This window comes from Mobula hypostoma, chromosome 19, assembly GCF_963921235.1.
Source record: "Mobula hypostoma chromosome 19, sMobHyp1.1, whole genome shotgun sequence".
Lineage (NCBI taxonomy): Eukaryota > Metazoa > Chordata > Chondrichthyes > Myliobatiformes > Myliobatidae > Mobula > Mobula hypostoma.
Window position 1 is genome coordinate 34304962 of NC_086115.1, and position 23031 is coordinate 34327992.

The window sequence follows — 23031 nt, forward strand, 5'->3', positions numbered from 1 at the left end:
CACACCTTCACATCTTCACCAAAGTCACTCATAAAAGTCACAAAGAGCATTGGTCACAAAATATAGATCAAATGTTCATGGATCACATACATCATGACTTAGTGGATGAGCATGTCATGGGGAACCATGATAGGTGCAGTCCTCTCTACCTCAGTGCTTAGTTCTGACTAAACTTTTCTGAGGACCCATAATCTCAAAACAACAGAGTAGAAGAAGTGTCTGCTCCAGAGGGGGTTTAGTGCAGTGGATTCCTGACTACTTTTAGTCTGCCTAACCAGCACTATGTTGCTCTGCCGGCTCACACTTAGACTGCAACGTGGTCTCCACTCTGAACATGCCACGCACAAATTTCCCAGCCTCCTGAAGGCACCACACCTACCGACCAGGCTCAAAAAATACACAGCTCAAGCTGCTGCAGGTGGTGACATCTTCTGCCCATGGGATTTTCTGGAACAGTGCAAGCTGACATGAACTCCCACAGGACTCAGAATGTGTACTCATGCTGACAACCTACCTGCCTCCTCCTCACTAATACCAATAACACTGTCAGATAAGGCACCACTGATTTCCCTGACTTGCCCCAAAGCTGCAATCTTAAGTAAAAGAAAGAGCTGAGAGACTTGCACAGACCCAACACACAGAAGCCCCCTTACCTCACTGACTGCACCAAAGATCAGAGTGCAGAATCTGCGCTCTGTTTTATGAATATCCTTTTATATATATGCAAGCTGTACAAGGTAAGCGAGTTAAATTTCTTCTTAGAGGGTTAGCTTTTAATAGGCTTCCTAAATACATTTAGTCAATGGGAACAGAGGAACGCTCCCAGATGGTTCGTTCACCACCTCAACTAACACAGACAGCTCTAACCACATACCTCAGATCTACACAGATATCTCATAAAAGTTCCTCGATTTGATGATTAAACTTGAAATCACCCCAACATTTACTGTATGCTCCTTACTCATCAGAGCCTGCTCTCTGAGGACCACTGCACACACATTTCAACTACCAGACTACCAGAGGTAAATCCATGTAGTAGGAACCCTTGGCGGCTCTGAGGCAATCAAAGCTACTACGTTTCAGCTATCCTTCTAGAAATCTTACCGAATGCAGACTGCAACGATAAAAAATGATTGAAACTAAAACTAGCAATACAAAGATACTAACTGGTATAATAATGTTATAATAGTGATGTTAACAAACTCAGGAGTTGGCATAAGTATTTAAATTAGCATATTTAAGAGCATTTCAGCGTATTTAAGGTACTTCAGCATTCAACAAAAAATATAATTAATCTGACTGCTTCTCTGGTTCTACCTTGTCTAAACTCACCGTACTCTTCACTTCTACCACGCCCTGACACACACGACAAATTACTTATAAAAAAAGTGGAGCACAAAATACAATACAGACAAAAAATGGATACATGGCTCCTACAGAGCCTGACGAAGAGAAATTTATTGTCCGTGTAAAGTTATAGAAGCAAAGTATAATGTGGGTTCAAAAGACGAAAACAACCAGGTAGTAATCAGATCAACCTATCAGCTTGAGCATTGCTTGTTGCGAAACTAGGCTGTGATTATCATTGGCTCAGATAATTTTGAGTCAGCATGCATACTGACCTTGGATTTAAGGAAGAAAGCTGCACTTGAATTTCCCTTTCGAAGCATCAATTTCCTTAACGTTAAAGAAACACCTTACAAGAAAATAAGCTGGAAAATACAAAGTTTTGCATATCTTCTCTATCAGCTCAATATTGAATGTGGAGGTGAAGCTGTAACAGGAATTTGAGGTGGTTCCTTCAATCAAGAAAATGAGGTAACGAACACTGTTTCTCTTTCTGGGTATACGTTTACCAGTAGAGTATTGTAATGGTTACCTACTTCAATATTAAATAAATGTTTCCACTTAACCTTAGGGTAAAGGAAGACTTAATTTCACTCTCTATGCTCCTTCCATAAATGGCACAGGGCTTCAGTGTGTTCCACAGTATAGATCAAGGTTCTCAGTACAATCCTGAATTCTCCTCCATTTTGAGACTGCTGGTCCAGAGGTTCCCAAGGGTCAGTGGAGATGTTGCAAGCTATCAGGAAGGCTTTTCACATTTCCCTGAAGCTTTCTATTTGCAACATCGACACAGTCTTTTGGAAGAACACAGACAATCAGGCACTATCTGTGGGTGGAAAATAACTGTTAATGTTTTGGACCAAACTCCAGCATCAGGTGCGTACTCCCAGAGGTGCTGCTCAATCCACTGAGCTCCTCCAGCAGATAATTGGTTGCTCTAGATACCAGCACCTGCAGTTTCTTGTATCCCCTTTCTCTCTTTCCACCTGGAAAGATTTTCACTTGACAAAGCTCAGAATAGCATGAATGTTTCAGGAGTCATGAATCGTCATGCAGCTTAAAGGATGGGGATTTTAGCCTGGGAGAGGATATTAGTGTTTATTAGTTTATTCTTCGGATGACTTATGGTGATTTTGCAAAGAGTAAATGGTGCAATCTTTCCAGTGCCAGGAACTGCCTAATATACAGTCTCTGAAGCATATTGGACAGCAGGTTAATTTGTTTTGATGCTGGCTTTGACATCTTGATGTTAGAGTCATAAATTCACAGAAAATTGTAGCACAGGTACAGGCCCTTCGATCCATCTAGTCCATACCAAACTCTTTAATCTGTCTACTCCCATCGATCTCCACTGGGATCCTAGCTCTCCAAACTCATACCATCCATATACCTATCCAAAACTTCTCTAAAATGTTGAAAACGAGCTCGCATGCGCCACTTGTGCTGGCAGCTTGTTCCACATGCTCACAACCCTCTGATTGAAGACGTTTCCCCTCATGTTCCCCTTAATCTTTTCACCTTTCACCCTTAACCCATGACCTCTGGTTGTAGTCCCATTCAACCTCACTAGAAAATTATTTTCAAACATAATTTTCCTGCATCTGTCATCTATCTGTGATATTAATCCACCTTGTTTGTTTTACATTTTCTTTTCCTTTTTATTTCCATCTGGACTCCAGCTAAGCATTTTTGTAATACCAAATCCTTTGACCTATGTCTTTTTTTGTTTGTAAGCTCAGCTAACTAAATCTGTTTCCTCCCTGATTTTGATAAACAATGTTCAAACTGAAACATGGGCTCTGTTCCTGCAAATGGATTTTTCTTATAAACCTGCTGGATATTTCCAGGATTTTCTGTATTTTAGATTTCCAGCAATGATAGTCATTTGTTGACTTCCAATGGCTTACAGCTTGGCCACTGAATCTTGAATTGAATTGAACAGACTTCATTACTTGCATCATTCATATACATGATGAGTAAACATCTTTACATTACGTCTCCATCTAAATGTACAATGTGCAATTACAGTAATTTATAATAAATATTATGTACAACAAGGTAGTCAATATAACATAGAAATACCCTTGCATCAGCATGAATTAATCAATCTGATGGCCTTCTGGAAGAAGCTGTCCTGGAGCCTGTTGGTCCTGGCTTTTATGCTGCAGTGCGGTTTCCTGGATAGCAGCGGCTGGAACAGTTTGTGGTTGGGGTGACTCGGGTCTCCAGTGATCCTTCAGGTCCTTTTTACACACTTGTCTTTGTAAATGTCCTGAATAGTGGGAAGTTCACATCTACAGATGCGCTGGGCTGTCCGCACCACTCTCTGCAGAGTCCTGCGATTGAGGGAAATACAGTTCCCATACCAGGCAGTGATGCAGCCAGTCAGGATGCTCTCAATCGTGCCCCTCTAGAACATTCTTAGAATTTGAGGGGCCATGCCAAACTTCTTCAAACGTCTGAGGTGAAAGAGGCGCTGTTGTGCCCTTTTCACCACACAGCCACTATGTACAGACCACGTGAGATCCTTGGTGACGGTTATACTGAGGAACTTGAAGCTGTTCACCCTCTCAACCCCAGATCCATTGATGTCTATAGGGGTTAGCCCGTCTCCATTCCTCCAGTAGTCCACAACCAGCTCCTTTGTTTTTATGACATTGAGGGAGAGGTTGTTTTCTTCACTGTGTCAGGGTGATGACTTCCTCTCTGTAGGCTGTGAAGGCAGTACCCTGTTTTGGCACATTACAGGCTAGTGCTGAGGTTCAGGTGGTTGTATTTCAGACAAATTGAAATAGGTTAAGCAATTAATGTTCACTCTGAAAAATTATCTTGACTGTCAAGACAATTTTGTTGCAGAGGGCATTCACCAGTGCTGCAAAGAAGATTGAGAAAAGTATTGGGGCAATAACATAGTTGTGTTTGATACTGGTCTTCAATGGAATTGTATCTGCTGTAGAGACATGGGTTTGGACAATAGTTTTTACACCAGCCCAATGTAATTTAGGCGGGAGGAGAAGATGGCAGCGCGCGCACCTCTCCGGTGAAATGATATTGTATCTGTTAAATAGGGGCCGCAGACAATTCTGATTTGATGAAGACAGACGTGAGAAGCAGAGGAACATCTGGAGAAATTTCTGAAATGCCTGGTTCACTGCTGTTGTTACTGTGCCATCGAGAATCTCCGGAGAGTAGGCCCCAAAATCCCTGGCTTTGCCTACTGCTGGCGACCGAGGCTGAGGTCAAAACGTTCGGATAGAGATGGTGCTCGGTACTCGGTGTTGGAGGGCTGATCGGAGCTCGAAGTTTTCGGACGACTCAGAGTCGGACTGTGGTCGGGTATGGCAGGGAGAGTTTTCTTCCTTCTCCCGTCTGCGTGAGATGTGGGACTTTCGAGAAACTTTGAACTTTTTTACTGTGCCATGGACTGTTCTTCATCAAGTTATGGTATTGTTGCACTGTTGTAACTATACATTATAATTATGTGGTTTTGTTAGTTTTTCAGTCTTGGTCTGTCCTGTGTTTTTGTGACATCACACGGGAGGATTATTGTATCATTTCTTAATGCATGCATTACTAAATGACAAAAAAAGAGGACTGCATGTCCTCATAATCTAATCTAACCTAATCTAATGTGTACTCATGATCAAAATGAATGTGTGTGGGCAGCTGAGTTGAGGACAGCACCTCAGGGTTCCTTCAGCTCAGAGAGAGGTTATGGTCCAACAGCAAGGGTGGGAGGACAGACTTAGCTTCAGAGATCTAGAATATTTATCAGCTTAAGCACGCATGTGTGTGTGCGCGATTTCCCCCAACCACGTTGAACAATAAACACAACAGAAAAACTAACAAATCAATTCAGGGCCCTCAAGTATGTCCTGCCATTGAATACTATCATGGCAGATCAATCAACACTGTCCTCAGTATCAGTTTCTCAAAGGCTCAAATTCCTTGATATTTCTTTTACATTTTTATCTATCTCCACTGCAACTATAGCCAGTGATTTGGCCTGCTCCTCCATTGGGGCCAGACGGTTCTAGGGATTTCCGAAAATTAACTTCTACACAGCACAGTTTTAAATACCCGGCTGCTTATTTTGTTAGTTTGTCCACTTGTTCATGTCTCTCCCACTCTAGTAGAAAAATCCCAACATCTACAGAAATTTCTGGAAATACCCAGAAGATTGGGAAGCAGCTTTTCCCAGTTGAACCTACAGAGTATATCCAGCATTTTTGGTTCTTACTTCAGATTTCCAACATCTGTTTTTTTTCACTCATTGTCCTCTACCTGAAAGTTTTGAATCTACAAGAATTTTTTATAGAAGTTGATAGATTAGAAGATTAAATTTACACCTAAAATCAAAATAACATACATAGAGTCATTGAGGTTCATCTGGATTTGACAACAGCTGTCAAGGAACAGAGAACAGTACAGCACAGAAACAGGCAGCTGAGCCACATTATTATGTTGAACTAATTAAACAAATGATTAAACGTCTAATTAAACTAAGCCCTTTTGTCTTTCTCCATTCTCTACATAATCATGTGCCTATCCGTAACGTATAGCCTACTGTATAATATGGGACTACTTTATGTTGTAGTAACACGTCGTTACATGCTCTATTAGGCGCATATTGAGCATACGCTGTTAGGTGCATATTGATCTGAATCAGAGTTCAGTTTCTGCCAGTAAAGAACCATGAAACTTAGCTCCCGTCTCCAGAGTTTTTATTAAAAGCATTGTTGTGTAGCCAGGCTACATACATAACAAATCGGTGATGAGGTTAATGAACTTATATCGTATCGGAATGCTGTTTTTTTAATTGATAACGGCACTCAGAGGAAGAGTGCAAGGAACGAGCCAAGGAGCGAGAGAAGGAGGCAGAGTGAGGCCGCAAGTCTGAAAGGAAGTGGGAGCGCAGCCGGTGTTGGGAATGTCAGGAGACCAAGAAACACAGTCACAGCCGCAGCACATCCAGCTGAGACCACAGCCGGCGCTGACCCCCAGGGGCTGAGGGTCTGCCTGCCCCAAAAGGGAGATAGAAAGGAGCGACACACACACATCTAGATGGAGTGCGCTTGTGATGCTAGCAAAAAGGTCACGTGAGTCAAAAAAAAAGGGAGAACAGGGCTAAATTAACATAACAAAGATGGCAATGATTGGAATAATCTTTGGTTCTTCAATGCTCTTCGATTGAAGAAATACTATTCAATGCATTTAAGAGTAGCATTGAAGACCGGGCAACTTACATTGAAAGAGTGGAGTTATATTGTGATGCTAACAATGTTAATGATGAAAAGATAGCCAACGTCTTACTTAATATTATGGGAGCAAAAACATACGGGCTGCTATGGAGCTTATTAACCCCTGAAAAGCCAGCTGACAAAACGTTCAAGCAAATAGTAGGCACTCTCCAACAGCATTTAAATCCCAAATCACTGGTTATTGCTGAAAGATTTAAATTTCACAAACGGAACCAGAGCAAAAATGAAAGCATTTCTGAATATTGTGTTGAATTGCACAAATTATCAAAACATTGTCAATTTGGAGCTGGAAACTGAAGGACAGGTTAGTGTGTGACATGCACTGTGAAACCACACAGAAGCTCCTGTGCGAAAAAGACTTTACCTTAGAGAAGGTACTGAACTTTGCAATATCATTCGAAATAGCTGCACAAGGTGCTTCAGAAATACAACAAAAATCTCTGGAATATACTATGAATAAGATGTCACTGAGCAGAAATGAAGGAAAGAAATGTTACTCTTGTGGGAACATGTCACATGACCCTGAGGACTGTTGGTTTAAAGACAAAGAATGCAGAAACTGTGGCAAACAGGGCCACACTGGCAGAGTATGCAAAGCTAGTAAACAGCAGGAAAAGGATGAAACACAGAGAAACAAGAAACCCCAGAAAGGAAAATACAACAAGGTACAAAAAATGAAAGAAGGCAGTTCTGATGAAAACGACTCCGACGAAAGTGAATTGTCTTGTCTGCAACCTCACAGTGTGAAAGAGACAGATGATCGAAGAGTAATACGGATCACTCCACAAGAGGCAGGCATGAGACTGAAAATGGAGTTGGAAACAGGCTCAGCTTTAACAGTGATCTCTGTACAGGACTACAAACGACTATTTTCTCACATACCTCTGAAACGAACTAAACTACTGCTAAAGACTTACATATGACAGAAAGTGCATCCCAAAGGCAAAATTAAAGTGACAGTGACCCATGGAGGTAAAACACAGCAACTGATCCTCTATGTACTGAAAAAGGGAGGACCACCGTTGCTGGGATGTGAATGGCTCAGGAAAATTCAGTTGGATTGGCACACCATCAAGGTACTAGATGTGTCAACAAAGGAGGGCAGATCATTGGGGAAGATCTCCTCTCACACATTGGCGACTATTACAACGACGAGGAGGAGCTAGACAGCTTCGACGATGAGGACGAACACAGTACCCGTGGCCGCAACTCGGATAGAGATATAGAGGATGCAAGGGGGACAGGTATTGCCAATAAGCATGATGATGAAGACTACCTGGAAGTAAAAGAGCGGACGTACCAGGAGAAATTGACATCTCTCAAAAGACAGCTACAGCAGTTACAGGAAGGCACTTTGCAGGAATATCAGAAAAGGGTGAAGAAACTAGATCAACAATACAAGGAGAGAATATGAAATGCAGAGCTGCTTCTGCAACTGGAGACAGAACAAGTGGAAAGGAATTATATTAAAGAGAAGGAAGCAGCAGTGAAGGAATTTGAAGATAAAACGATTGAGTTAGAAGAAAAGAAAAAGATGATTGAGAACAAGAGGCTAACAATGGAACTCACAGGAGATTCTATGGAGGCAAAGCCAATAATGACTAGGAAACTAAGGAGGAAACCTAATGACCCTGCTCCAATTCCAGACAAAAGACGAAAACCTGCACCTGCGCAATTAAATTACTTGTTAACAGATGATGGAAGATCTGCGGACTCTCAATAAGCTTAAATCTCTGAAAAGACCAGCATCTCCATCTTCTCCTGAACAATTTCCTTGGGAAAGATCCATGAATATTGGTCATCCCTTAAAAGCACTTGGACAAAATCAATTCCATTCAATCAGAACAGCTTTCGCACAAGGTAAATCTTGAACCAATCATTTCCTCCATTGAGAATCATATAGTTAATCCTTTGCAAGGAAGTTCTTTTTCACATACATATTTTGAATCCTCAGCTAACGTGTCTTCTTTTGCACAAAGAAGTTGGGAAACAGCATCAAAACAGAGGCGAATTCTGGCAACAAACTGGAAAGTTTCTGTTGTTGTATTTTTACATCTTGTGCTGAATGTGCATCTGAAGGAATCCTCCCTCATGAGCCAGACAGATAGCACTGCAGGTAATCCTTAATATCAGCAAAACTGTATCTTAACAGCAACTTAAGAACAATGGAATGAACAACAGGATTTCGATCAACTGCTTCTTCAAACGGTGAGAGATCACTGGTAAATTACTGATCTATCTGTGAATCATTGGATTGCCCTGACTTTTGAATAACTAGCAGAGACAGCAGATCACCAACCACTTCTTTTGGAAACCAAAGCTACAAAAAATGCATCACACTTCTTGCGGAATATGATTAATTTTGCTACAGCTTCACTTACTCCTTCTGTTCCCGCCGGTACATAACCACCATCTAAAGAAGAAAGGCACAGTGGGCAGAGTCCCCGCAGGGACTTGAGTTATAAATGGGTCTTATTTGTTTAGTATATACACTATTAAAATAAAAGGGGAGGAGAGTCCCCTATAGCCTACTGTATAATATGGGACTACATTATGTTGCAGTAACACGCTGTTGCATGCGCTATTAGGCTCATATTGATCTGTACGTGTGTGTTCAGAGTTCGGTTTTCTACCAGCAAAGAACCATGAAACTTAGCTCCCGTCTCCAGCATTTTTAGTAATAGCATTGTTGTGAAGCCAGGTCACATACACAACACAATCTAACAGCCTCTATTGTATTTTCCTCCTCCACTCCCATTGGAAACACATGATGCACAACCAGGAAGGAGATTGATTTGTAATGCAGCTGGATGTGTGAAATGTATTTTCATTGAAACTGCCAACAGAGTGGTTTCAGGAACAAAGACATAGACTGGAGTATAGGTTCCATTGCCAAGGCTTGGTATATCTACACACGCACACACACACACACACACACACACACACACACACACACCACAATCCCGTCATCATATAATCCTGCATCAGTCTCATTACCACACTGAGTACAATGACATGAAGTGAGGAACGCACCCAGCAAGGCAGATCTGCTGACTGCTTTTGGGAGCGAAGGTCAGAGATGGATTTTCATGAATTTTGTTCTCTTACAGCAACACATCGAGAGATCAGTTGAAAGAGAAGCTCGATCAGCTGCAGTGTCACTTCACGTGGAGCCCTCAGAAGGAAGCCATTGACCTGGAAGATATGATGTACAGATTGCAAGATTCTATAAGTCTAAATTTGAAGTATAAAGCTCATTCCTGCAACCAACTCGCTTTTGTAAACTGCCTGCAGGGCAACTATGAAGAAGCAATTCAAAACTTAGAGGAAGCTGAAAGGATTCTGAGGGAGAACCACAAAGATGAATTTGAAAGAAGAAGCATCATCACCTATGGAAACTTTGCCTGGGTGCATTACCACATGGGACAATTGACCGAGGCCCAGTCCTACCTGGACAAGCTGGAGATGATCTGTAAACCGCTCAGTGATGGCCCTTGCTATACAGCAATGATCCCTGAGGTGTACGGGGAGAAGGGATGGTCATTGTTAAGATCTACAGCTCAATATTATGAGGAAGCAAAGGAATGCTTTGAAAAGGCTCTGGAAGAAGATCCTGATAATGTGCAATGGAACATGGGATATGCCACTGTACTGTTTCGCTTGGAAGCCATTTCTGGAACCAGAGAGAATCGTGAACAGAGTCAGTCAGTGAAGCATCTGCGTCGTGTACTAGAGCTTGATCCCGATGAATCGCTGGCCATGGTTCTGTTGGCTCTAAAGCTTCAGGAGCTCAAGCAAAAGAAAGAAGCAAATGAATTAGTTGAACAAGCATTGCAGAAAACCCCTGATTATCCAAAAGTGCTTCGTAATGCTGCAAAATTTTACCGAAAAGAAAACGATGTGGAAAAAGCAATCACGTTGTTGAAGAAAGCATTAGAAATTTCCCCACATTCTAGCGTCCTGCATGACCAATTGGGCATGTGCTACAGAATCAATCTACTTAAATTGATTGCCAATCCTCTGAGTCAGGATCCTCAGAGCCCTGAATTCCAACAAAAAGCTGAATTGGTCAATAATTGCAAATATCATTTTGGAAAGGCATTTGAGCACCGTCCAAAGACAGCTATTAAATCACAACTGGATCTTGCAGACATCTGTGTTAGAAATGGAGAGTATTCCAAAGCAGACGAGATCTATAGTAATCTGCTGAAATTAGATGACACTCGCCCAGAAAATATACAGATAATAAATTTAGAGGCTGGTTTATTTTATCTGTTCCGGAGGAAGTCTGAAGTTGAAGGCATCACATTGCTAAAGAAAGCATTGCAGATTGAAATTCACACAAAGATATGGAAAAGAGCTTATGAGCATTTGGAGAGATGGGCAGGTAAGAAACTTTATAGCAATCCACATGACAGCATGGCACTTGGTGCCAAAGGGCTACTGCATCAACAGGTTCACAACAAGTCCAAAGCTATTGAATGTTATGAAGAAGCCTTGCAGTTTGATCCTGGCAATGAAGAATATCTCAGTGCTCTCTGTGAACTACACCTTTCCTTAAAGGACCGAAATGATGTTTGAAAGGTGAAGTGATTCCGCTGGATCTGAGGACAGATTTGCAGGATTTCATACTAAATATATTCTGTTTATGAATGAGAGTTTTATTCAGAAAATGTTATTCTAAAAAACGTTATTGTAACTATATCTAATCCCTGTGATTATTACAAAGATAGTGACACTTCTGGTCCTGTGAACAAATCAAGTTTAGTTCATTTCTTTGGACATTCATTTTAATCTGGAGAGAAAGTTGAATGTATAAAGTTACAACAAACACATCCAAATGAAAAGTCCTGACAAGTTTCCTCATTAGACTGTTTAATGCATTGTTCTAATATAGTCACTGTTGTTCAAAGGCTCATTTGTAAAATGATCAATAAACATTTTCTAATTGACCAAAATGAGACAGTAAATTGATATTTGTATAACTTATTTCTCAACATAATGATTTTAAAAAGGAACTTGTACACATACAATGAATTCATCATCCAATTTAACAGTAAATTAGATTTGCCCAGTCTAGACGTGTTAAAGCCTCCTTTGATTACAATCAAAGGACACCCCTACTTTCTTGACCTCTGACTTGGTCTCTGATTAATTATGTGATGCCATCACTTATTTGAAAAGCTCAATGGATGCACAGTGTCTGATGAGGGATAGTTAACGAGGCTCTGTGCATGCTAATCCACATCTAACTAATCTTGTGGAGTTTCCCCAGGAAGTTACCAGGAAAGTTGATAAATGCAAGGTAGTGGATGTTGTCTACATTTGACAGCATCCTGAATGGAAGGGTGGTCAAAAATGTTCAGTCGCTTGGTAATCAAGATGAGGTCATAAGTAAGATTAGAAGTTGGCTTTGCAGAAGCCAGAGATTAGTTGTAGATGTTTATCTCTCTGACGGGAGGCCAGTGATTAGAGTTGTTCTGCAGGGATTGGTGTTGGATCCATTGTTATTGTCATCTATATCAACAATCTGGATGATAATGTGGTTTATTGGTTCAGCAAATTTGCAAATGACAGCAAGATTTGGCATGGAGGGAGAGCGAGGAAGACTAGCAAAGCTTGCAGAGGGATCGCAAACAGCTGAAAAAAACGGGCTGACAAATGGCAGAAAGAATTTAATGCAGATAAGCGTGAGATGTTGCACTTTGGGATGCCAACCATAGCAGGTCTTACAGGGAGAGTGATAGGCACTGAAGTGTATGGTAGAACAGAGGGATCTGGAAATATGGATCCAAATTCCTTGAAAGTGGTGTTACAGGTAAATAGCGTTATAACAAAAGCTTTTGGCACATTGACCTTCATAAATCAATGTATTGAGTACAGAAGTTGGAAGTTATTTGAGGTTGTATGAGATTTTGGTGAGGCCTAATTTGGAGTATCGTGTCTAGTTTTAATGACCTACCTACAGGATAGATGACAATAAGATTGAAAGAATGCAGAGAAAATTTAGAAGGATCTTGCAGTACTTCTGAACCTGAGTTATGGGGAAAGGTTGAACAGCTTGGGACTTTATTTCCCACATCGTAGAAGACTGAGAAGATTTGATGGAGGTATACAACATTATGAGGGGTATAGACAGGGTAAATGCAAGCAGGTATTTCCACTGAGATTAGGTAAAACTACAACTAGATGTCATCGGTGAAAGGTGAAACGTGAAATGTGAAAGATGACATGTGAAATGACGAAGGGAACATGAGGTGGGATTTCTTCATTCAGATGTTGGAGGGAACACGGAACGAGCTGCCAGCACAAGTGGTCGGTTTCAACATTTAAGAGAGATCTCGATAGGAGCAGGAATGGGATGGGTCAGCAGGCTATGGTCTGGTTGCAGGTCAATGGGACTAGGCAGATTAATGCTTCGGCACAGACTAAGGGCATGTTTCTGTGCTGTAGTGTTCTATGTCTCTATCCTTCAGTAACTGGTTCACACCGGATCAATCTCCTTGTACCAGAAATTCATATAAATTGTTGTGAATTCTCTGAACCTTCAGCCACAATACCTCCAGGTTTGTTATTTTGACACTTTGCCCTGCTTTAAGCTCCTTTTCTGTTGGATGTTGTCTTTATCTTCCATTTCTGCTGTTCTAACTTCTCCTTACTCTTTTGTTTTCCCATGGCTGAGTTCCCTTCACTGCTCCTATCTCTCTGGAAAATTACAAACATGAGAAAATCTGCAGATACCGGAAATACAAGGAACACACACACAAAATGCTGGTGGAACTCAGCAGGCCAAGCAGCATCTATGGAAAGAGTGAACAGTCAAACTTTCAGGCCAAGACCCTTCATCAGGAGTGGGAAAAAGAAGATAAAAAGTCAGTGTAAGAAGGTGGGGGGAAGGGAGGAAGAAGTACAAGTATAGATTTATTAATCCACACCTTCACATCTTCATCAAAGTCACTCATAAAAGTCACAAAGAGCATTGGTCACAAAATATAGATCAAATGTTCATGGATCACATACATCATGACTTAGTGGATGAGCATGTCATGGGGAACCATGATAGGTGCAGTCCTCTCTACCTCAGTGCTTAGTTCTGACTAAACTTTTCTGAGGACCCATAATCTCAAAACAACAGAGTAGAAGAAGTGTCTGCTCCAGAGGGGGTTTAGTGCAGTGGATTCCTGACTACTTTTAGTCTGCCTAACCAGCACTATGTTGCTCTGCCGGCTCACACTTAGACTGCAACGTGGTCTCCACTCTGAACATGCCACGCACAAATTTCCCAGCCTCCTGAAGGCAACACACCTACCGACCAGGCTCAAAAAATACACAGCTCAAGCTGCTGCAGGTGGTGACACCTTCTGCACAATCTACCTGCCTCCTCCTCACCAATACTAACAACACTGTCAGATGAGACACCGCTGATTTACCTGACTCGTCCCAGTATTGCAAACTTGAAGCGAAAGCCAAATGCTGAGTGTCTGGCACAGATGCAAAGCATGGAAGCCCCCTTACCTCAGATTGACTGCACCAAAGATCATTGTGCAGGATCGATGCTGTGGTCGCTGAACATCTTTTCATATACATGCAAGCTGTGCCAGATAAGGGAGTTAAATTTCTTTTTAGATGGTTGGTTTATTAACAGGCTTCCCAAATACATCTAGACAATGGGGATAGTGGGCCCCTCCCAGATGGTTCATTCACTACCTCAACTAACACAGAAAGCTCCAGCCAAATGCTTTAAATCTACGCAGATATCATTTAAAAACTTACTCGATTGATGATTAAACTTGAAATCGCCCTGCCCTAACATTTACTATATGCTCCTGACTCCTCAGATCCTGCACTCTGAGGACCACTGCACACATATTTCAACTAAAACACTGCCAGAGATGCATCCAAATTACCAGGAAACCTTCACAGCTCCTGAGACCGTGTTACGTACCCACAGGTTTCGTTTACTGTGGACTGTCACTTTAAGAGCGCATAAACGAGGCTGGGCTATGATATTGTCCCCCGACTGACTTGCAGCGTGTTTAACTTTATTACAAGAACACAGACAGTCATAGAGGGAGGGAGACACATTAAGGAAATAACTTACAAGTAACTGAGCTGGAAAATTACAAAGCTTTGAATACCTTCTTTATTAGATCGACATTAGAAGTGTAAAAGGAATTTGAGGTGGTTCCTTCAATCGAGAAAATGAGGTAAAGAACACTGTTATTCTCTCTGGGTATATGTTTTCCTGTACAGCATTGTAATGAAATATGATTTAATGCCAAATAAATGTTTCGTCTTGGGCAGTCTCCTTGAGATTAAGGAAGACTTGATTTCACTGTCTGTGCTCCTTCCGTAACCGGCACTAGGCTTCAGTGTGTTCCACAGTATAGGTCAAGGTTCTCGGTACTATCCTGAATTCTTTGTGTTGAGACTGTTGGCCCAGAGTTTCCCAAAAGTCAGTGGGGACGTTGCAAGCTTTCAGGAACGCTTTTAACATTTTCCTGAACCTTTCTGTCTGCAACACCGACACAATCCAGTCAGGCGCCATCTGTAGGTGGAAAACAATTGTTGATACAGTATTTCCGATCAAACTCCAGCATCAGGGCTGTAGTACGTACTCCCAGAGGTCCTGCTCGACCCACTAAGCTCCGCCAGCAGATTCAGATCCCAGCATCTGCAGTTTCTTGTGTCTGCTTTCTCTCTTTCCACCTGGAAAGATATTCTCTTGACAAAGCTCAGAATAACATGAATGCTTCAGGAGTCATGAATGGTCATGCAGCTTCCTGGGGATTTTAGCCTGGGAGAGGACTTTGAAGTTTATTAGTTTATTCTTCCGATGAGTTTGGATGACTTTGCAAAGAGTATATGGTGTCATCTTTACAGCGCCAGGAACTAGCTAATATACAGTCTCTGAAGCATATTGGACAGCAGGGATAAGCTAGTTAAGTTTATTATACTTACTTTGACTTCTTGATGTTAGAGTCACAGAAAAGTACAGCACAGATACAGGCCCTTTGGCCCATCTAGTATATGCCAACCAATTTAAACAGCCCTCTCTCATCGACCTGCACCGTTACCATATCCCTCCATATCCCTACCATCCACACTTCTCTTAAACGTTGAAATCGAGCTCACATGCACCACTTGTGCTGGCAGCTCGTTCAACAATCTCACAGCCCTCTGAGTGAAGAAGTTTTCCCTCATGCTCCTCTTAAACATTTAAGCTTTCACCCTTCACCCATGACCTCTGGTTGTAGTCCCACCCAACCTCAGTGGAAAATAACGTTCAAACATAAGTTTCCTGCGTCTGTCATTTATCTGTGATATTAATCCACCTCGTTTGTTTTGCGTTTTCCTTTTTATTCCCCTCTGGACTCCTCCAGCTAAGCATTTTCACAACACCACATCCTTTGACTTTTTTTTGTTTATATTCTTGCTCTCTAACCTCTCCCATTCACTCCTTGATCAGGTCACCCTGCAGCAATCTAGTTTTACCCTCACAATGGCATCTCTTCTCACTTTACCCAGCCTGCAAGCTTAGCTAACTAATTTTGTCTCCTTTCTGACGCTAACAAAAGATGTTCAAACTGAAATACTGGCTCTGTTCCTGCTAACGGATTTTTCCTACAAACCTGCTGGATATTTCCAGAATTTTCAGTATTTTAGATTTCCAGCAACGGTCGTCATTTATTGACTTCCAGTGGCTTGCAGCTTGGCCACTGAGTCTGTGAATGCAGCAGCCAGTGTTGGCACATTGCAGATTACTGCTGAGGTTCAGGTGGCTGTATTTCAGACAAATTGATATAGGATAAGCAATTAATGTTAGCTCTGAAAAATTATCTTGAATCTCAAAGAAATTTTGTTGCAGAGGGCATTCATCAGTGCTGCAAAGAAGATTGAGAAAGCTATTGGGGCAATGGCATAGTTGTGTTTGATACCGGTCTTCAATGGAATTGTATCTGCTGTAGAGACATGGGTTCGGACAATAGTTCTTACACCATTCCAATGTGCACTCATGATCAAAATGAATGTGTGTGGGCAGCTGAGTTTGAGGACAGCACTTCAGGGTTCCTCCAGCCCAGAGAGAGGTCATGGTCCAATGGCAGGGGTGGGAGGGGACCGACATGATCAGGGAACAGGCTTAGCAGCAGAGATGTAGAATATTTATCAGTTTAAGCCCACATGTGCACACGCGCGTGGATGCACACACGTGCACACACTGAGATTTACATACCCCTTCTTCAATCCTACCATCGTGATTCCCCACAACCACATTGAACAATAAACACAACAGAAAAAAACATCCAATCGGTGTAGTGTTAGCCACCAGGGCCCTCAAGTTATGTCCTGTCTTTGAATATTATTATGGCAGATCAATCAACGCTGACCTCAGACCATTTGTATCAGTTCTCCAAAGACCCAAATTCCTTGATATTTCTTTCACATACTTGACTGTCTCCATTGCAACCATAACCAATAATGTGGCCTGCTCCTCCATTGGGGCAGACAGTTCTAGGGATTCCCTAAAGTAAATTTCTACGCAGTACAGTTTTAAATACCCAGCCCCTAATTTTGTTGCATGACCACTTGTTCATGACTCCTCCACCCTAGTAACAACATCTCAACATCTACAGAAATTTCTGGAATCAATATCCAGAAGATTGAGAAGCAGCTTTTCCCAGTTGAACCTACAGACTATATCCAGCATTTTTGGTTTCTGCTTTAGTCTTACAGCGTCTGTGCTTTTTTCCCACTGATTCTCCTCTCAACATTTGCCCAGTCAAGCACACTGAGGGTCTTGATTGTGTAAATAAGATCACTCGTCATTCCTCAAAAGAGGAATAAATATCTTCAAACTTTCTAGCCTCTCTTAGTAGGTCAATTCCCTCATTCCAGGGTTTAGCCAGGTGTATTGCCTACAATTATATCCTTTTTTAGTTAATGTATCCAAAAATCTGAGCGGTATTCTAGATGTAACCTTGCAATACTCCTTGCAAAACATCCCATTTCTTAAACTAACACTTCCTCAATATGGGCCAAAATGCTGTTTGTATTCATAACCACTTGTTGGATCTGCCTGCTGACTTGTTGCATTTGTTGTATATTCCCCTGTCAACAATTTGCCTTATCACCGCTGATGTCGACAGTGTCAGATAAGCCTCACCACTGAACTATTAACTTTCACCAAAGTCGCGCTGCGGAGCCAAAAGGCTATGTTGATGGTATCCCATAGAACAAACTCACAGAAGTCCCTTTACTCAGATTGCCCACACTCTGAATATCTCTGTGTATAGCCCACACTGTGCTTCTGAAGCTCCTCTTGTAAACATCTAAGCAGTAACAGGTCAGTGAGCTGATCATTTGATTTCATTTTTAAAATTTCCCTTCATAACAGGCTTTCAAATTACAATTAGAAAGGGTGATGAACACCTCTGAAGATGGCTTATTTAGTATCACAGCGAAGTCTGAATGCTCTATCTAATTGCTTTGAATCTATAAGAATATTTTTATGAAAGTTACTAGATCAGATGATTAAATCAATGCTTTAAACAAGTGATAAAACTTCTAATTAAACTAACCCCTTCAGTCTACACAGAATCCATATCCCTCCATTCTGTACACAATCATGCATTTAAACGCCTCTGTTTTCCTGCACATCTTTGAATTTGCCTCCTTTCTGCTTGAATGTATGCCCTCAAATTTTGACATTCTGTCTTTGGAGAAAGAAAGCAGCTGTCTACTCTATGCTTTCCATAATCATATAAACTTCCATCAGGTCTCTCCCCTCATTGATTTGCTGCTCCAGAGAAGACAGCTCAAGATTCTTAACCTCTCCTTTAAGCACATGCAGGTATCCTGGTGATCCTCTTCTGCGCTCTCTGCAAACCTCCACATCCTCTCAAACTGCAATGACCAGAAATGAATGAATAAATCTGTGACGTAACTTTTTGACTCTTGAACTCAGCAACTCCACAAATAAGGACAAGTATGCCATGTACCTTTCTCAGCACTCAATCACCCAGTGCTGTCAGCTTCAGTGAGCTACAGACTTGGAATCCAAGATCACTCTGTACATCTACACTATGAAGGGTTTTCCAGTCAACTGTGTACTCTCGTTTTACATTTGACCCCCCCCCCCCAATGTACAACACTTCACACTTGGACAGATTGAGCCTTTGGCAATTTTCAATAGTCGAACAGTTTCTATTAGTTCTGAAGATTAGCTCCATTCTACTTGGAAGTTTTTTAGAGGTGGCCTACAGCAGTGCTAGGATAAAGTTGATAGAAGTGCTGGGGAAAATACAGAAACTTCTTCCAACTGGCCTTCACTGGAATTGTCCCTGCAGCAGACACTTTGGTTCGGACCATGGAAAGCAGGCATAATGATGCATGTCCAAGGAGGAGGTGAATTTCTATCGCAGTTTGATGTGAGAAAGGTCTTTTATTGCTCCTCCCAACAGTGTAATTTCATGGTACAATGGCAATGAGGCCCAGCAAGACTGAAGTCCAGCTTCTATTGCCAAGGGTTAGCTCATCCATCAGTGCAAGTAACAGGTCAGCCCACACCTACTCCTCAATCCTATCATCATGTAATCCTGCCTCAGTCTCATTACCACACTGAGTACAATGACATGAGGTGAGGACCACACCCAGCAAGACAGATCTGCTGACTGCTTTTGGGAGTGAAGGTCAGAGATGGATTTTCATGAATATTGTTCTCTTACAGCAATACACCAAGAGATCTGTTGAAAGAGAAGCTCGATCAGCTTCAGTGTCACTTCACGTGGAGCCCCCAGAAGGAAACCATTGACCTGGAAGATATGATGTACAGGTTGCAAGATTCTATAAGTCTAAATTTGAAGTATAAAGATCAGTCCTGCAACCAACTCGCTTTTGTCAACTGCCTGCAGGGCAACTATGAAGAAGCAATTCAAAATCTGAAGGAAGCTGAAAAGATTTGGAGAGAGAACCACAAAGATAAATTTGAAAGAAGCATCATCGTCACCTATGGAAACTTTGCCTGGGTGCATTACCACATGGGACAACTGACCGAGGCCCAGTCCTACCTCAACAAGCTGGAGATGATCTGTAAACCACTCAGTGATGGCCCTTGCTATACAGCATTGATCCCTGAGGTGTACGGGGAGAGGGGATGGTCATTGTTAAGATCTACAGCTCAATATTATGAGGAAGCAAAGGAATGCTTTGAAAAGGCTCTGGAAGAAGATCCTGATAATGTGCAATGGGTCATGGGATATGCCACTGTACTGTTTCGCTTGGAAGCCATTTCTGGAACCAGAGAGAATCGTGAACAGAGTCAGTCAGTGAAGCATCTGCGTCGTGTACTAGAGCTTGATCCCGATGAATCGCTGGCCATGGTTCTGTTGGCTCTAAAACTTCAGGAGCTCAAGCAAAAGAAAGAAGCAAATGAATTAGTTGAACAAGCATTGCAGAAAACCTCTGATTATCCAAAAGTGCTTCGTAATGCTGCAAAATTTTACCGAAAAGAAAAAAATTTGGAAAAAGCAATCACGTTGTTGAAGAAAGCATTAGAAATTTCCCCACATTCTAGTGTCCTGCATGACCAATTAGGTATGTGTTACAGAAGCAAACTACTTGAATTGATTGACAATCCTCTGAGTAAGGATCCTCAGAACCCTGAATTCCAACAAAGAGCAGAGTTGTTCAATCAATGCAAGCATCACTTTGGAAAGGCATTTGAGCACCGTCCAAAGTCAGCTATTAAATCACAACTGGATTTTGCAGACATCTGTCTAAGAAATGGAGAGTATTCTAAAGCAGAGGAGATCTATAGTGATCTGTTGAAATTAGTTGATATTCGTCCAGAAAGTATGCAGAAAATATGTTTACAGGCTGGCCTATTTCAATTTTACCAGAGGAGGTCTGAATTTAATGCCATCAGACTGTTCCAGAAAGCACTGAGAGTTAAGAATGATTCAAAGGTGTGGAAACAGTGTTATGAGCATTTGGAGAAATTGGCAAATAGGAAACTTTATAGGAATCCACATGACAGCATGGCACTTGGTGCAAAAGGGCTACTGCATCAGCTGGTTCACAACAAGTCCAAAGCTATTGAATGTTATGAAAAGGCCTTAGAGTTTGATCCTGGCAATGAAGAATATCTCAGTGCTCTCTGTGAACTACGCCTTTCCTTAAAGGACCGAAATGATAATTAAAGATGAACTGACTTTGTAAAATGTGTCTATTTCTGTTAGCGCAATGTCTCCCCTTAGCACTACTTATTGATTGATTATTTACCCATGTGCATTGATCTGTTGTTTGAAAAGTGAATTGATTCCACTGGATCTAAGGACAGATTTGCAGGATTTCTTTACTTCTTATATTTTGTTTTTGAATGAGAGTTTTATTTGTGTAGATTTAATTTTTAAAAACAACCTTATTGTAACTATACCTAACCCCTGTGTTTTCTTTTCAAAGACATTCTCTGGGCATTCAATTAAATCTGAAAAGAAAGAAAGCTGCGTGTATGGAATTACAATAAATACAACCAAGTCCTGACCGGTTTTAGCATCAGTTTGTTTAATGCAGTATTCTATGAATATAAGTGGGAATTGAAGTGGAGTCTGTGTCTGCTTTGACTAAATGAATGGAATGGAAGCTGCACATTCTTTGCAGCATGGATTCAGCATTCTCGGGTTGGAGAAAGATTGAAGGTGTATAGGACTTCAACCTCCACGGACAATCTAACCATTACAGACTGCACAGCGTGTAACCTGTTATTTTTCCGACATTTATGAGCCTTTCTAAGAGTCTCTTAAAAGTCCTTATAATATCAGGCTCTGCCCTCCGCTGCCTTAAAATTTCCTCCACTCACCTTAAACAGGTGTCCTCTAGCTTTTTGCCATTGCCACCCTGGCTGCCCACTCTTATCAATGCCACTCATAGTTTTTTTTTACACTTCTATAAAGTTGCCACTCATTCTCTGACACTGCAAAGAGAAAAGCCCTAGCTTGTCTTAATATTTCCTCATAAGCCATGTTCTCTAATGCAAATGGCATCCTGGTAAATTTCCTATGCACCCTTTCTTTTCTTTATTGATCTTTTTATTGATTTAAAAGGAGCATAAATACAATCAAGAGGAGAATTATCTCAAATATATATATATATATCAGTAACAATATAAACCGAGATAAGATAGACATTGTCAAAATCATAGATATTGTTAAACTAGTATAAAATATATAATTTAAAAAATGAAATAGCAATTCTCCTCTTACCAGTTTATGAATAGAACAGAAAAAACATTAAGTTTTAAATGGAGAAAAAAAAACTACTACACTATATAAACAAAAAATAACAAACAAAAAATTGCCGTAAGCAAATTTGGTTATAGCTCCAGATCCAAAACTTCTGATAGTATTTTAAAAACATCTCTCCAAAAGTTATCTAGCTTTATACAAGACCAATACATATGAGTTAAAGTGGCCAGTTCAGTATTACATCTGTCATAAATAGGATTGATATTGGAGAAAATACGCGCTAGTTTATCCTTTGACATATAGGCCCGATGCACTACCTTGAACTGTATTAAGGAATGACGGGCACAAATAGACGAGCTGTAAACCTAATGAAAAATTTTACTCCATTGATTATCTGAAAATGACTCTTGAAATTCCGATTCTCAGGCGCATTTAATTTTCTCATTAGATATCATTCATGAGTTCAATAACCGTTTATAGATTATAGCTATCAACCCTTTTTGAAATGTTTTAAACTGAAAGCGAGTGTCTGTCATATTAGGTGGATAAGCAGAAGGGTAGCCTATGCTCCCTTTTTAAAGCTTCCACATTCTTCATTTAATGAGGTTACAGAAATTGAACAGAAGATTCACATTGTGATTTTACCAGAGTATTATAGAACTGCAACATTATCTCACAGCTCTTGAACTCAATCCCCTGACTAATAAAAGTGAATGCAACATATTGCTTCTTATCCATCCCATCTACTTGCATGGCAATTTTCAGTTTTCCAAAGTGTATCACTTCACACTTTTCTGAATTGAACTTCATCTTCCACTCTCTGCCCAACTCTATATCCTATCAAGGTCCTGTTGTAACTTTGGCAATCTTCTACACTATTAACAACATGTCTAACTTTCATGTCATCTGAAAACTTACTAATTCACTCCTCCACTTCCTCATCAAAGTCACTTATAAAAGTCACAAAAAAGCACTGGTCCCAGAACACCATGGGACACTGACCTCCGGTGAGAATACACTCCATCTACCACCAAAGTCTGTCTTTTGTGGACGAGCCAGTTCTGAATCCACACAGCCAAGTCTTCATAACTTACTGAACAAACCTACCATATCAAAGCAAGATAAATGCAATCCTCTCTTCCTCAATTTTTACTTCTGACTACACTCTTCTGAGGAATCAA

General features: G+C 41.0%; 2 protein-coding genes across 3 annotated transcripts in view; both read left to right on the forward strand.

Moving 5' to 3' along the window:
* The window catches only part of LOC134358942 (interferon-induced protein with tetratricopeptide repeats 5-like), a 50347-nt gene extending 38792 nt beyond the window's left edge, over positions 1–11555 (forward strand). Inside the window, exons 2-3 of one of the 2 annotated variants that reach the window (XM_063071645.1) lie at positions 1750–1818; positions 9719–11555. In XM_063071645.1, the coding sequence (XP_062927715.1) occupies positions 1814–1818; positions 9719–11189 (1476 nt within the window). In that variant the 5' untranslated portion in view covers positions 1750–1813 and the 3' untranslated portion in view covers positions 11190–11555. Of the gene's footprint in view, positions 1–1749; positions 1819–4415; positions 6032–9718 lie in introns of those variants that run through there. The other variant, XR_010020979.1, reaches the window with a different exon arrangement.
* Positions 11556–14634: 3079 nt separating this feature from the next.
* LOC134358944 (interferon-induced protein with tetratricopeptide repeats 5-like) lies at positions 14635–21308 on the forward strand. The gene is made up of 2 exons (XM_063071648.1): positions 14635–14815; positions 19336–21308. Exons 1-2 carry the CDS (start codon positions 14811–14813, stop codon positions 20804–20806), a joined length of 1476 nt encoding a protein of 491 aa, XP_062927718.1. The 5' UTR covers positions 14635–14810; the 3' UTR covers positions 20807–21308.
* The last annotated feature ends 1723 nt before the right edge of the window (positions 21309–23031 follow it).